We start from the raw sequence: 17,796 nt of genomic DNA on the forward strand, positions 1-17,796 counted from the left end.
CTTGATGCCTATCTGATAAAAAAAACTTCTTCAAATCAGGACAATAAAAGGACTTGAGTAGGCATCTTTTCCTGGGTAGGTAGGGTTAGGGCAAACAAACCTATTCTTTTTTATGGCCTGGCAGTCACTATCATCAAATATGCGGGTTTCATTCAATTTTCATACACTCACATTCTGTATTGGATATGACCAAATACAACTTGCAGGCGCAACATAGAACAGACAAATGAAAACACAAAAAACATCTACTTATGCTTTTTCATGATTTTTATTTGCATATATCGCTTTTATTGCAGTTTTTCATATCATTGTCCCAATTATCCAACAACATTGAGCAAAATCTTTCACCAAACTGGAAGTTGGTCTATCTCTAACAATAAGATGAATGTTATCATTAGCTAGACAGATGTCACACTATTTTTTTCAGTTTATGAAAATTGTTTTAGATCCACACATTATAAATGATTGTGGATTAGGAGCAGCCATCTTTAAAGTGGGAGAAGAATTAAAGGTACCTTGTGTTACAGAGGAACAGGGATTTCCATTTACTATATCATGGAAGAGAATGGTAACAGAATGGATAGAAAATGGTACTCAGGTATAACTCAATATAAAACTATTAATTACAAGTCTGAAGTATAAAACAAATCTTTTAGAGATGACCATATCAATTCTGTCCGGTCAATTTCTTGATCTCATACATTTTGTATTTGTGAAAAATTATTTTCTAAATAGTTCTAGGTTGCAAGTATACAGCAAAAGTATACTTTTCTGTCAATTTTGACATATTTGTTTACTATCATAATAAATGATTCTATTATGAACTTGTAGTCTTAATTAACTGCATATTTTGTTTTTACTGTTCATCAAGTATCAAGTAAATCATAAAATGTAAAGGTTACGAAGATCACTTTGTAGTACTTAATGGTAAGAGATCACTGTACTCAATTCAAGTTATAGCTGCTGGAAGCATACAAAATTTAATGGAACAGATCTTAGAAATTTTATGGTAATCTCATTTCAATATTGAAAGAGTCTAGTACAGTTTGAAATTTTATATTTAAGTTTGTGAAATGTGCACTTATTTTTAAAATAATCATTGATTACAGTACTGAATTATATCCAGGTATTTGATATTACCCTGATGACATAGCATCAGAGGAAAGAAAAATAACAGGTAGACAAACCAAGAATTACAGAATTTAACTGGTCAAGACTTATAACTTGGTTCTAATATTAAGGCTGCTATTATAAAGAACACTTAATTACTAATGATGTAGTCCACTTCCCACATTTGTATGATTTGTAAGCATTTTTCTTTTGTTGTTTAGGTGGAAACTGTGAAAAGAGAAGTAACAGAAGATGAAGCATTAATCATTTTACCTGTTTCAGACTTTGTTCAAATGGTAGAAAATTCAAAACAGGTACTTATTTAGCAAGTGCTTGTTCTACGAGCATGTTCTGTTCATAGATTATATTTCAAAATTCAGATAAATATATATATAAAAATCTAACCATGCTAACTGAAATTTACGTTCTTGAATATATATGTTACAAAAGTTGGGAACACCAAATATATACAATTGAATTAAAACATTCCTGTCATATGTGTTTATAAAACATTCCTGTCATATGTGTTTAAGGGTGGAGGTGATGGAAAGACAACTTTACGACAGTATATACAGATTGTACGAGAGAGGCAACCAAGAATCTCCATCACACCTACTGTCATTGGTTTGGAAAAATATTTCCGGTAAAATTTAAGGATAATTCATTTATTTTGAAAGTTTTATTTTTTTCTATAGAAGCTAAATCTGTTTCATAAATTTTGTTTTTTAATGCTCCTCAATTGGTATATTTATTAGAATTCAATTTAAAAAAGGTTATATGCATTATATGATAAAAGAGATGATTTTTCATTTCCTATCTTTAGTTATCCATATTTAAATGGTGATGTTCCCTTGTCACCATCTTACGGTGTTTATATATCTCAACTTGTAGGATTCGCTCGTGTATGTAACAATGTTTTAGATTTTAACGAGAGAAATTTATGTATTACTTAAAAATTATTACACCAGGGTTTTCGATATCACAAACTAGTCAAAACATTTACTAAATTTTATCATCGGTATAAGGACATCATTCGTAAATATAGCTCAACATGCAGACTTCTTATACGTTCAGGTATTTCACATCCAATTTTTTATGGAAATATTCTTTATAAAGCACAAAGGTGTCAGTATTCACCTCAAAAACTAACAAAACCTTTGAATAGACTTATTAAGAGGGGATATAGTTACGATACTGTTGTCAGGTCATTAAAGATTGCATATTTTGGCGTTAATATTGATTCACTTATAGGGTCTTTGCATCGGAACTAAACACATTTATTAAAAAACCAGTTGTTGGCATGACATGGGTTATGTTCTTCTCATATATGTTATGATGGTATGATACTAAACCCCTAACGGGAAGGATTGTGCCTGATGTTCATATGATGAAATCATAAGCTTTCAGTCAGTTTAATTGAAGTCTGGAGCTGGCATGTCAGTTAACTGCTAGTAGTCTGTTGTTATTTATGTATTATTGTCATTTTGTTTATTTTCTTTGGTTACATCTTCTGACATCAGACTCGGACTTCTCTTGAACTGAATTTGAATGTGCGTATTGTTATGCGTTTACTTTTCTACATTGGCTAGAGGTATAGGGGGGAGGGTTGAGATCTCACAAACATGTTTAACCCCGCCGCATTTTTGCGCCTGTCCCAAGTCAGGAGCCTTTGGCCTTTGTTAGTCTTGTATTATTTTAATTTTAGTTTCTTGTGTACAATTTGGAAATTAGTATGGCGTTCATTATCACTGAACTAGTATATATTTGTTTAGGGGCCAGCTGAAGGACGACTTGGGGTGCTTGAATTTTTCGCTACATTGAAGACCTGTTGGTGACCTCCTGCTGTTGTTTTTTTCTATGGTCGGGTTGTTGTCTCTTTGGCACATTCCCCATTTCCATTCTCAATTTTATTATGACCTCACTTTTTCTTTCTTAATGCAGGACACATAAAAGGTTATGATACTTTTCTATTTGATTCAAAGTCATGAGAGACTAGTAGAGATAGAGATTTGATACTTACACTTTTAACCCTTTCAACGCTATACACGGCATATGCCGCGATGACATACGCCGTCCGCCACTGCTATTCGCGGCATATGCCGCGATGACAACGGATTTTTCATAAGGACTCTTAAACCATTCGGTTTTCATTCGGGTCCTCTCTAATTTTTCCTTGTATGAATCGAGGATATGCAAGGTCTCATTTGCGCTTGAAATCCCGGCAATTTTTATTGTAAAATCATGCAGTAGAAGGAAAATTGAAGGAAAATAAAAACAAATATTTTGACAATTGCAAATGGCGGAAATCGGAAACGAAGCTGTAAATATGGAAATATTTCAGCATTTCTATGGCGAAACTGATGACGAGGATTAGTGAAAAGGTTTCTTGTTATCTCAATGTGTTTATTACATTCAATTCGTGTGGGAAATATGATTTGATCGATCATTACGAGACGTAGAAAAAGGGGGGAAACGGAGGTTGACTGAAAATTTTGAGGACGGAGCCACTGATTTGTGCCATGATTACATAATACGTTGTGTATGGTGCAATACGCTACGGAATGGAGCAATTGGTGTCTTCTTTATTATATGACAGATAAATAACAAAATAGATGAAGACGAAAAGTAGTTTTTATTCAAAATTCAACACAAATGTAACAAATTACACCTTTTACCTGTTAATTACCTGAAAATGCAGGTAACCTGATAAAAATTTTACTGAAATAACTGCCTAACATTACAGTTCATACTCTCCTGAGCATTTTTCATGCAATAACTTTTTCTGTATCTCTTATAATAAAAAAGATACAGCAGTCTGAAAAGGAATATACTGTTCTAATGAATGAACACAAAAAAAATGCAGCAGCGGCAGCCATTTTTCTATTTTTTTGTGTAGCGTTGAAAGGGTTAAGGTGTATTGTATTGCATTGTACAAGCGCTAACCTTATAATTCTCTTATCAACATTTGTTATTGAAGCTTCTCTTATAAAACATATGTAAACAGTAGACATTTCTGGCATGCTGAAATATAACTTATCTTTTATGTTTTTTTCTTCAGAGATTTGAAGACCATTAAGCAAAGACAACATAGAGAAGCTGTTCTAGCCACTGGAGAAAGTTCACAAACAAAGAAGAAGAAAAACAATATCAATACTATTGTAACACGTATTGATGTCGAAGAGGTGAATTTTGAATTAGTTGAAATTTGATTCAGGAGTTCCTTTGTAATCTAATTACTGTATATATATTCAGGAGTACCTATATGTCATTTAATTACTGTTGATTCAGGAGTTCTTTTGTTATTTAACTACTGTAGAGTAAGGAGTGCCTTTGTAATCTAACTACTGTAGATTCAGGAGTGCCTTTGTAACAAACTACAGTAGATTAAGGAATGTCTTTGTTATCTAACATCAATAGATTCAGGAGTGCCTTTGTCTATTGTAAATTCAGAAATTAATGCTTTTTATTATTGAGAAAAATTGCAACAGGGTTGTAATAGCAATGACTTTAAACTGGCATTTTTTTATATAAATTTAAACAGAATTTTATCAATATCACAAAAATTGAAACACATTTTTGTCTTAATATGACAAAATGGCAAAAATATATAAATGCAGGCAATAATTTCTGAATTGACAGTAACTACAGTCGAAACAGGAGTGCCTTTGTAATCTAACTACAGTAGATTCAGGAGTGCCTTTGTAATCTAACTACAGTAGATTTAGGAGTGCCTTTGTAATCTAACTACAGTAGATTCAGGAGTGCCTTTGTAATCTAACTACTGTAGATTAGGGAATGCCTTTGTAATCAAACTACAGTAAATTCAGGAATGCCTTTGTAATCTAACTACTGTAGATGTATAAATCCCTTTCCTATAGTAAAAGTCCCACTCCAGTATAGTATGATAATCTTGAGGGCCCTCTGATTACCATATTAATGCCTCCTGGAAATATTAGCTAATGATTGCTTATAATGTTTTAACTGTGTTTTTATGCCCAATTCATTATGCATTATGTTTTCTGGTCTGTGCCTCCGTTAGCCGTCTGTTCATTCCTTCGTCTGTCAGTTTTTTTTGATGAAGTTGAAGTCCAATCACCTTGAAACTTAGTACACATGTTCCCTATGATATGATCTTTCTAATTTTAATGCCAAATTAGAGTTTTTACCCTATTTTCATGGTCAACTGAACATAGAAAATGATAGTGTGGATGGGGCATCCGTGTACAAGGGACACATTCTTTTTATTTCAAACCTGACATTGATCTCAAGCTCAGAACTTATATCATACAGAAATTACAATTCCATGAGGACTGTCCTCATTATTTAATCACATTTCAGCAAAGACAATCGTCCATTCTGTTTTTCATGTGCCTTTTTGTCTAGCTTGTCATGGGGATAGAGGTCTGGCAGTGTCATTTACTTACTTTCTTAAAAGCTTTTAATATTTCAGAAGGTAGAATACCTTGATCCTTCATACTTTGTATATAGATGCCTTATGTTAAGACATTTCAGTCTTTCATATGTCTATTGTCCTTGACCTCATTTTAATGGTTCAATGACTACTTGAAAAAAGAGTTAATAGGATAACTATATTTGGTATGTGATTACCTTGCAAGGTCCTCATGCCTGTCAGACAGTTTTCACTTTACCTCAACCTCATTTCATGGATCAGTGAACAAGGTTAAGCTTTCATGGTTTAGTTCATATCTCAGATACTTTTAGCAATAGGTCTTCTATATTTGGTGTATGGAATTGTAGGGTGTACATGTCCAACTGACAGGTGTCATCTGACCTTGACCTCATTTTCATAGTTCATTGTTCAAAAGATAAGTTTTAGAGTTTTGGTCTTTTTTCTAACACTATATGCAAAAGGTCAACTATATTTGATTTTTACTTTATGATGTCAGTCTCACAGGTTTTGTTTGATCTTGACCTCATTTTCACGGTTCATTGCTCACTGTTATGTTTTTGTGTTTTTCTTGTTACACTATAAGCAATCAGTCAACTAAATTTGTTGTATGGAAGTATTGTAAGCTGTACATGCCTGCCTGGTAATGGTTCATCTGACTTTGACCTCATTTTCATGGTTCATTAGTCAATGTTTAGTTTTCTTGGTTAAGTCTGTTTCTTAGAAACTATAAGCAATAGGTCAACTTTAATTAGAGTATTTTATTATTGTAAGGTGTACATGTATTTCTCATATGGTTAATATGACCGTGACCTCATTTTCTTGGATCATGTTAGTTAAAGTAAAGCTTTATATTTAAGACTATCAAAATAATATCAATGGTAGGTAAAGAAGGCGAGACATTTCAGCGAGTGCACTCTTAATATTTGCAGGCCTGTGCTGAGGTCCAGCTTCAGACAGGTTGTGTGGTACAGATGTTGGAGACTACAGAAGAATTAACAGACCTTATCAAGACTTATACTAAAGCTGTAGCAGAAAAACCTGCAAAGTTAGTTTAAATGATACAATGTCTTTGTAAATTATTTCACTGTTTAAGGAGGCTTGAGGGAACAAAAATTTAAAAAAAAAATTTAAAACATTTTTTTTTTCATTACAAATTTTATTTATTACTTTATCAGTTGTAACTCTATCATATGGTACAAAACTCAACCAAATAATTAATTCATTATGGACCCAGATGACTTTTAAAATGTATATTTCATTGAAAACGCTCCAAATTATCTCCCTTTGGTACATAAATGCCATTTTTTTGCATTAAATTGAAATATCTTTTTTAACCCATCAATGGTCTATATTTTTTATTATTTTTTCAAATAAGGTGTCCTCAAACTAAGCTCTTGTAAAATTTAAGAGATTTCTGTAATTTAGTTCTTTTTTTATTTCGATATTACCTCTATTTCTCCTATTAGTTCAAAAGAAAAATAGTACCTGTACAAAAATGTTTGCTTCTTTCGTAGGTAGATTGTGAGCTTAAATGAACGGTGACCCCATTTAAAAAAAATAATTCTTTTAAATACCCGGTATTTGATAAAGTTCATTTATAGAAAAATGTAGCGAAATCCTATATTTAAAAAAGAATAAAAAGATTTATACCAGCGAGCCCCCTTAAGAAGTAACTACTTTGTTCTCCCAACAAAAAATGGTATGTTCTTGCCAGTCAGTTCATGGGTATTATAGTTTAAAAATTTCTTATCTTTCAAATTTGAATTGGTTCATAGGGTATAAACAGGCAATGCAGTCTTTTGTCACTATTTTTGTAGAGCATACATCATTTATATTGTGAAAGCAAAACATAATGATCCTATATTCCAACTTAATCGTCAGCTTCAACATTTTTATTCAGTCTATGTTTATAGATTTTTTTATCATTAATAACATTGTCAAACTGTTATCTATTTTTTTTAGATTTGGACAGAAACTTCTTAATGGCCAAAATACAGTATCCAGAGCAAAATTTTGACATGAAATATTATTTTTTTCATGTTTCCAAATTTTATAAAAGTATTTATACAAAATGCAAAAAAAAGCAACATTCAGACTGAGTAAGAACTTGGTTTGATTGGGCTTGTTGACTGCTCATAGATACAGTACAAGGGTTGAATTGGAATCATGATATTCACAGCAGTCAACAATCAACTATTATAGGTTGCACTTAATAAATACACCTGTTTCACAAACCACACCTCTTTTGGGCAGATACATAATATTCATAGATATTTTGTTTCATCTCATAGAGACATATCTAGGAATGTTATCATTATATACACACATGCTGGCAGTGAATTTTGAATTCTGAGAAAGACCCAAAGTGAAGGAAGGGGCAGTATAGAATTTTAGTATAAATAAGTTTAAACTTGTAAAGTTCAGGACATAAATGTTGAAAATATGCCGCATAGCCTTATGTTTTGACCGTTGAATAAAATAGTATTGCATATCAACTTTCCATTCTAGGATATGTTTTTTTTTACGATACTTCATAGTTAATGTGGCCACATCAATTTGTTTAATAGTCCTTGGGACAAAAGCTCCAAAAATGTGGGCTATTGAGTGAATTTTTTTTTTTTTTATATATTTAGTTTTTTTAAGCAAGTGGTCTACCAGTGAAGCAAGCAGTACAATTGTTTTTTTGTGAACATGTTATAACTTGGTTATTTCATAAAAAAAAGCAAGGAGCAACATATGCTCTAATGCATATAATTTGATTTAATTTGATTTAATTTGATTTAATTTGATTTAATTGTGCATATCAGACTTTTTTTTTTATCTCTCTGGCGTTTAGTTAATTTTTTTTCTTCTTCAAATAAGCTTTGTCTGAATGGATTTTTTTTAAATCCTTTATTCATTAGCTGTTTGATATCTAGTTTGAACTATTCATGCTTATTAAGGTTTAAAATGATGAGCAGTGAATATTTCTTGCTTTGTACTAAAGCATCCTGAGTAAAATAGTTATATTGCTATACGTGTAGATCCAAATGTATTAAAGTTTTCCCTTAAAATACATGTACCTGTCATCCAATTCACATGTATTTTTCTTATTGAGCAAAATACTGTTTCATTTTGCTCCTTAAGGCTGTAATGCATTTAAAACTCTTCAGCCTAACAAAAAGTGGTTGAACAAATTACACCACCCTTATTATAAGGAGCATTTCAATCACAATACAGAATCATCTAGGTCTTGTTGGAACTCTTTGAATTCCCCTAAACAAAAGAAGAATTCTGCTTGCATACCAAAAGATTAACAAAGGGGATATGCGGTTTCATCAACAACAAATACATCATACCTGTCAACTGACCCGTATTATGCGGGTGTGACCCGAGATTTTCACAATTCTGAGGGATCACCCGGGACACCCGCTCGGTCATTGAAATAACCCGGGAATTCCGAAAAGGACCCGATTTCACCTGTATTTCTTAGCCTTGAGATTGATTTTCATAAGTAATATTCCTTAGAAATACCGGCAAATTCGTAATGCTTCCATGAACAGGCAGATCATCTAGCTATGTAAACTGTCAAATTAAGTGACCCATTAAGTGCATGGCTTCACTTGACAGCTTTGGTGTCAAACACACTGTTAATTAACACCAATTACCTTAGCTTTAGGTCGTAAATAAATTGCACTACTGGTTTACAAACATATTTGAACTAGAGTTACTTCCCCTTATTTGTCACCATTCAAAATTATTCCTTATATTTACGTTTTATGGGTGAAAAAGATTAAATCATAAAAATATAAAATTCAAATACATATTGAAAAATAACGTTTCATTATTTTTGTCAAGCCTGCAACTTTTGTTGCAGAAAGCTCGACATAGGGATAGTGATGCGGCGGTGGCGGCGGCTACGGCAGCGGCGTTAGCTAACTTCTTAAAAGGTTTATATTTTAGAAGGTGAAAGACCTGGATGCTTCATACTTTGTATATAGATGCCTCATGTTACGAAGTTTCCTTCAGTCACATGTCCAATGTCCTTGACCTCATTTTCATGGTTCAGTGACCACTTGAAAAAAAAGTTCAGAATTTTTGTAATGTTGAATTCTCTCTTATTATAAGTAATAGGATAACAATATTTGGTATGTGCGTACCTTGCAAGGTCCTCATGCCCGTCAGACGGTTTTCACTTGACCTCGACCTCATTTCATGGATCAGTGAACCAGGTTAAGTTTTGGTGGTCAAGTCCATATCTCAGATACTATAAGCAATAGGGCTAGTATATTTGGTGTATGGAAGGACTGGAAGGTGTACATGTCCAACTGGCAGGTGTCATCTGACCGTGACCTCATTTTCATGGTTCAGTGGTTATAGTTAAGTTTTTGTGTTTTGGTCTGTTTTTCTCATACTTTATGCAATAGATCTACTATATTTGTTGTATGGAATGATTGTAAGGTGTGCATGTCTAGCGGGCAGATGTCATCTGACCTTGACCTCATGTTCATGGTTCAGTGGTCAAAGTTAAGTTTTTAAGTTTTGGTCTTTTTATCTAATATTATATGCCAAAGGTCAGCTATATTTGGTGTATGGAAATATATTATGATCTATATGTCAGTCCCACAGGTTTATTTGACCATGACCTCAATTGCACAGTGTTAAGTTTTTGTGTTTTGGTCTATTTTTCTTAAACTATAAGTAATAGGTCAACTATATTTGTTGTAAGGAAGCTTTGTTAGCTGTACATGTCTGCCTGGCATGGTTCATCTGACCTTGACCTCATTTTCATGGTTCATTGGTCTTTGTTTAGCTATCTTGGTTAATGTTAAGTTTATGTGACAGTTGTAATAAAGCTTTATACTTAGGACTTTCAACATAATATCAATGATTAGTAAAGAAGGCGAAACATTTCAGTGTGTGCACTCTTGTTATACCTTTATACAATTTTTTTTTTAAAGTTGAAAATTATTTTTAACATTTATACTTCCTTTAACTGTATTACTATATTTTATCATAGTCTAATTTCCTTGTCAATTGAGGGATGAATGTTATGTAATACCTCTACATGGTATGTTTAAAAGAGAAATGTTTCTCGCTCTATAAATATTTATGTCATTTTCAAAGATAAATTGTCAGAGTTTTCTATGTGTTCGACAAAAGAATTGTATTTATTACTTACTAGTAAACTATGTCAGCATCCTATTTGCTATAAAAAGTGGATGGAAGTTTTTGAGATTGAAGAGAATGATCTTTGTAAAGTATGGAAAAACATTAATTTTTATTGGAAACCATCTATATTAATGGATCTAGATTTCAAAATAGCACATTATTGTATTTTCACAAATTCTAAACTTATGACTATGAAACTTATAAATTACAATGTATGTGATGTATGTGAAAAGGAAGTAGAAAATATCACTCATTTATTTCTATTATGTTCTGAATTAGTAGAATTTCATCTGTTTATGCAACAAAAGTTGTCAATTTTATTTGATAATGTTGATTCTGACAAAATTGATAATTTAGTGTATGAAGAGGTATTTATGTTTGGTTTATTTGGATCTATCAAAGGCGTAAATGTAAGTTTTGTCAATTTCATGTTATCTGTAGCAAGATATTGTATCTTCAGAAGAAGGAATTTACTTAAAAATTTAAACAGTAATGTTGATCTTATGAGACTATTTAAATACACTGTAAAACATTATATAACTTACCTGTATGAATATTTGTGTGATGCAAGATGTATGAGAAATGTTTTTGAGAAACATTGCACCGGAAATGACATGATTGTGACGTCAGGCAAAATGGAAGGTTGGAAAAAAAATCGGCTTCACCTCGGCAGTAGTTTTTAGACGAAAAAGTGTCCAGACACAATATAAATCAGGGAAAAAAAGTTACAACAGAAAGGATGATATATTCGCTTATTTCTGGTAGGACATTTATTGCACTCTTAGCTAATTTTCATAGAAAAAAATGAATAGAACATAAATCTCTACATCGTTGAATTTGTATGGACTGCAGTATCTAGGAAACAGAACGTCACAAATTAACTTTTAATTGTTGCGTCGTTGGCAACTATTGTTCTAAAAATGGCGACGTCCATATCTCTTCAAAGTGAACAAACATTAATTGCAAATGAAACTATTGCAAAAGATTATTCATTAAATAAACAAAGATCTCTTAAAAAGAAACTTGATGCAACCCAAAATGAGCATTTTCGATACAATCTAACAGGCGGTGGACTTAGAATATGGTTAAGCGCTAGCTGCTATGAATCATTTAGATGGGCACTAAATACTTTTTATGATAACAAAAGAAAAGAAAATGAAGGAAACATCATATACAAAAAGGTATTTGACAAATCAGAAACTGTCAATGTTGAAGATCAATATAAAATAAAATGTGAAGGATTTGATACACGAGGCCGAAATATAAAACTTAGTTGTTTTTCTATAAATATGTACCATACAACTTCGTCCTTACTAGTAAATGGAAAAAAGTTACTTGTGTTCATCAATGATCATCTTCCAGAAGTACTTAACTGTATGAAAAACTATCAAATCAATGGAAAACCAGTTGATCTGAATATGCTTAATAAATGCATTTATGACATGATTTCTGTAAACTTTCCGGAACAGGAAAATCATTCAAATTCAACCAAGACAAATGAAAAATCATGTGAAAACATTGAACATTCGCAAGCTAAATCTATTATGTCTATTACATGTACATCTAATACATGTTCAAACACGGAAAATAAGAATATCAATGAAGAAAATTCTGAGATATCAACCAAAGATAACAGTAACATAAAAAAGAAAGAAGATATAAAAGAAATTCATTCCGATACAGTACGCCAACCATTACAGAATGTTAATGAATTGTTACATGCACGTGAAAATATCACACAAGATGAAAATTCTGTCAAATCACTTTTACATCAACTATTAGATAAAACCGACAGTTTATTTGAACTCGTTAAATCAATAGACAAACAATGTATAGAAGACAAACAAGATTTCCAAAATAAGATCGATCAAGTCAACGATAGGATTACCGCTTTTTCAAAAAAAATGTGTACTATTGACGAACACCAGACACAACATTTATATGACATTGAAAACAGTGTCAAGTTGGTTAAAAGTGACCAGGACAAAAATTTTAGTCACGTTCATAACAAAATACAAAGCCTCGCCGATAGAGTAAAAGATTTACCAAGCCGTACACAGTACAACGCAAAAAACTTTGAAGTGGAAAAATCAAATGAAAATATAGATTATCGTAGTGTTAACAGCAACACAGCCAATACATCAAAGACATATATAGATCAATCACATACAACAATAAGAAACTCTCAAATATTTCCAGACGAACGGAAAGAAAAAACATTGATAATAGGAAGTTCCATAATTAAAGGCATCGATGCAAACAAAGTTGGAAAAGATGTTCACATACGAACAAATAGAGGCGCAACAGTACCAACATTAACAGAAAAGATTAAAAAATCTAATATACAACATTACAAAAGTATTATTTTAGTTGTTGGTGGGAATGATGCCTCGTCAAGGATACATCCAGAAGCTTTCAAAGAAAAATATGATGATATGATAAAAACTGTCAAATCGATAAACCCAGGCATAAACATTGCTGTATCTGAGATTTGTCCAAGACGGAATGTTGATACAGAAATTTATAATGCAATATTACACAGAGTTTCTACTGAACATAAGTTAAAAATCATCAAACAAACAGATGCATTTGTCTCCAGAGGCGGCGATCTCGTTTCTTCTTACTACCACCGTGATGGAATACACCTCACTAATCAGGGTACAATTCTTTTACTTAGAAACATAAACAAAGTTGTAAACATTTTCAACCAAACAACTATTTCTCAGTCCAATAATGAAAGTAATGAACAGCATGGTAAAAGACAAACCATTGCAAAGACATTCAATGGTATCTGCTTTAATTGTGGCTTTTATGGTCATCATTGTAAAGACTGTCACACACTTTAGGATAAATCTGATGTATTTCAATTTGTAGACAAAGTATCAAATCATAGTAAATCATTACTACTTCATAACAATTTCGATATACTTCTTAATTTATGTCCAAATTGTAATACATCAAAATGTATATGTACTCAAAAATGTATGTCTGTAGCTGAGAATTTTAAAAACCAAAGTTCTACAGAAAATTGTCAAAAATCAGAAAATGGTAAATATGCTAATAGCCTCAGCTCAAAACCTAATTGTAATAGAAACAAACATTATCAAAAAAACTGTCTTAATCTAAAATGTAAAGGTTTCAATGCTGTATGCCTTAATGTTAGACATATTTTATCTAAATTTGACGAGTTGAAAAATATAATTACTATAAACAACAAATATTTAGATTTATTTGGATTAGTTGAAACATTCTTAAAACCTGACATTAACAATGAACAATGTAAAGTGCCGGGATACAAAATTTTCAGAAAAGATCGCCAGTGTAAGGATGGTGGTGGCCTATTGGTTTATGTCAAAGATTCTATTGCAGTTAAAAATCGATCTGATTTATCCATTAATACATTAGAAACTTTATGGTTAGAGGTAGAATTTCCAAAATCTAAACCTTTCTTCATTTGTACTATTTATAGACCACCAAATTCCCCTCAGTCCTGGATAGATCTTTTTGAGGAAGAATTTAATGCAGCTCTTTCAGAAAACAAAGAGATAATTTTAATGGGGGACTTTAATATTGACTTGATTAAAATTGAGAATAAAAAATGGATCAATTTCATAAACAATTTTAATCTTCAACAACAAATTTCCACTGCAACACGTATTTGTGACAAATCTGAAACTCTAATTGATCATATTTACACTACTAATCCTGAAAATATTGTCCATTGTCATGTACCTTCATATGCTTTAAGTGACCACTATCCTATATGCTTAAATAGAAAAATCAATATAAAGATAAAAAAAAGAAAATCATATCGAAATAAAGTATAGGTGTTTCAAAAAATTTAATGAAGATGCCTTTTGTACAGACTTACATCAAACCCCTTTTCATATTGTTGAAATGGAAGATGATATTGATATTGCTGTCGACAAATGGTATGAACTTTTTAATCAAGTTATAAACAAGCATGCACCAATGAAAACTAAAAGAGTAAAAACATTTAAACAAGCCGAATGGTTTAATGAAGAAATTAAAAACTCCATTCAATATAGGAATATGTATCATTCAAAAAAAGATTGGATAAACTTTAAAAAGTGGCGTAATAAAACAACGTCGTTAATATTTAATGCAAAAAAGGAATATTACCAAAACGCCATAACTAGTTCCAAAAATAGTAAAGAACTTTGGAATCATATTAAAGAGTTAAATCCAAAAGAGGATAATATTTTTCCACCTAAAATGCAGTATGAAAATCAAACGGTTTATAACAACCAAGATATTGTAAATACTCTTAATGTTCATTTTTCATCCGTAGCTGAAAAACTTATTGGAAATAATACTTCAGATATGGATTTTTCTATGCTACAAAATTTTACTAGTGAAAAATTAAAGAAAACTGAAAATTTTCATTTAAAACTCATTTCCATTGGAGAGGTGTGTTCTCAACTAAAACATCTTAATATTAATAAATCCGCAGGTTTAGATGGAATAGGTCCCAAATTTTTAAAGTTAAGTGCAGAAATAATATCCCCATCATTAACTTTTTTAATAAACAAAAGTATAACTTCAAATCGTTTTCCGCAAAAATTAAAACTTGCAAGAGTAACTGCTATACATAAAGGAGGACCAAGAGATATTCCCTCAAATTATCGTCCAATTTCTATTTTGAATACCATATCTAAAATTTTCGAAAGACATGTATGTACACAGTTATATGAATTCCTTAACAATAAAAAATTGTTACATATCGCCCAGTCAGGTTTCAGACAAGGTCATTCCTGCCAAACAGCGCTAACTAAACTAATTGACGAATGGTTAAAATATTTAGATAATGGAGAAATAGTTGGTACAGTGTTTTTAGATTTCAGTAAGGCTTTTGACCTTATTAACCATGCCATACTTCTAGAAAAGTTAAAATTTTATCATATCGGAAAACATATAATAGATTGGATAAAATCATATTTGTCTGACAGACAACAAGAAGTCCAATACGCTAACATTAAATCTGATAAATCGTTTGTAAAGTATGGAGTACCTCAAGGTTCTATTTTAGGTCCGCTGTTATTTTTAATATATATAAATGATTTACCACTTCATGTTAAACAATCCAATATGGATTTATATGCTGATGATTCAACATTGCATTTTCATGATAAAAACATTGAAAAAATAAACAGCATATTGCAAAATGATTTAAATGCTATACAATCTTGGTGTAACAATAACAGTATGAAAATCAATGCACAAAAAACTAAGTGTATGAAATTGGGTTCAAAACAAAAACTTAAACAACTATCAGAATTATGTATTACCGTCAACGAAACATGTATTGAGAATGTCCATTCTTTCAAATTACTTGGAATAGACATTGATGAAAATTTAAGCTGGGAAGATCATGTTGATCGTATATGTAAAATTATCTCATCTAAAGTATCACTTTTATATAAAATTAAAGTATATTTGCCAATACACACAAGGCAACTATTTTATAATGCATATATTCTACCATATATAGACTATTGTAGTTCAGTTTGGGGAAATTTATTACAAAAAGATTCAGATAGAATCATAAAACTTCAAAAAAGAGTAGCAAGAATTATACTGGAATGCGATATTTCTATTCCATCTAATTTCATGTTTTCTTCTTTAAAATGGCTATCTTTTACCAAAAGAATAAAATACCAACAATCAATTCTAATGTATAAAATTGTAAATGGGCTAACACCTGATTACTTAGCAATACTAAATATTGATGATGTGCAACGCCACAACTTACGATCTGTCTCTAATAATGATCTTTTTGTTCCAAGACCAAATACAAATTTTTATAAAAAATCTTTTCATTATTCTGCAACCAAAGTATGGAATAATTTACCACTCGAAATAAAGAAATGTCCTAATGTGGAATTATTCAAGAAACATAGTTATAATCATTTTCTTGAAAACTATATGCAAGTCAACTAATTTGTTTTCCTCTAACAAAACTGTATCAAATATTGTCATTTATTACCCTTTGTATATTTCAATGATTGAATTGTGTATATACTAGTAATATATATTGTAAATTAATGTATGAATGTATGAATGTTAACCGTATGCATGTATTTTGTTTGAGGGCCTCAATGAAAATTAGACTATTTCTAATTGAGTTACCCTCTTTAAATAAAGAATTTATTATTATTATTATTATTATTATAAAGAATAATATTCTGGTACAAGAAACCGAAGGTGTCATAACATTTAATTTCTAATTATTGTGCTGATTATATATGTGATTATACTTAAAAACATTGCTTTGTGATATTTTTGTGTAATATGTAATATATCTGTTGTATATATATGTTGAAGAATTGAATAAAGATAAAAAAAAAAACAAAAAAAAAACATGGTATGTTTAAAGGCTACATAGCCAGTAGTCTCATTTTAAAATTACATTTGAAAAATAAATTTTAGATGATGACAAAAAGTAGAGAAACATAAGATTGTGTTACACAAATTTATAAAAATCTTTAAAAGTGCAATGAAATAATAATGAATAAGATTTAAAATGACTTAACCAAGTGAACATGCATTGATGTTTTGGTGCTTTGATATACATTATAAGAAAATGTAGCATAAATACTGAAATTCAGCTCGAAAAAGTTTGTACGCGTTATGACCTGAGATTTGATTCTTCAATGCAGGTCATGACTACTATATTGGTTCTATGAATTACTAATCAAATGTCAGTGGTTAACAAACACATAGTTACATGGTTTCATGTAGGCATCTTGATTAAAGAAGAAAATTGAATGAGTAGAATTTAGGTTGAGTGAAGAAGGTCCTCCAAGGTGACCATTTAAGTGGTGATTGATAATAAAGTATTTAATAGCATTATTCATAAAAAAAAATTCTTCACATATAATATTTCTTTTACAGGAAAGATAGACTTAACTCCATATTTTCCTTTCACGAAGATGGCTCCACTGGTGTCAAGGTAGATAAATCTGGTCAAGGTTTACTGAAGGTCTGGAAACAGCAGCTTCTGCAATTCAAAAATGTTAGTCCTGATATGGCAGAGGCTATTATTGCTGAATACCCATCTCCACAATTGCTTATGAAGGTAACAGTTACTTTTCCTCAATTAT

At 31.1% G+C, this 17,796-nt stretch overlaps 1 protein-coding gene across 2 annotated transcripts in view; it reads left to right on the forward strand.

Annotated features, from left to right (window-relative positions):
* The window catches only part of LOC139488787 (crossover junction endonuclease EME1-like), a 32,496-nt gene that overhangs the window by 11,431 nt on the left and 3,269 nt on the right, over nt 1-17,796 (forward strand). The window contains exons 4-9 of one of the 2 annotated variants that reach the window (XM_071274695.1): nt 428-598; nt 1,332-1,424; nt 1,644-1,753; nt 4,169-4,292; nt 6,451-6,566; nt 17,588-17,771. In XM_071274695.1, coding sequence (XP_071130796.1) covers nt 428-598; nt 1,332-1,424; nt 1,644-1,753; nt 4,169-4,292; nt 6,451-6,566; nt 17,588-17,771 — 798 coding nt within the window. Of the gene's footprint in view, nt 1-427; nt 599-1,331; nt 1,428-1,643; nt 1,754-4,168; nt 4,293-6,450; nt 6,567-17,587; nt 17,772-17,796 lie in introns of both variants that reach the window. The other variant, XM_071274696.1, reaches the window with a different exon arrangement.

Source organism: Mytilus edulis, chromosome 9 (assembly GCF_963676685.1).
Source record: "Mytilus edulis chromosome 9, xbMytEdul2.2, whole genome shotgun sequence".
Taxonomy (NCBI): Eukaryota; Metazoa; Mollusca; class Bivalvia; order Mytilida; family Mytilidae; genus Mytilus; species Mytilus edulis.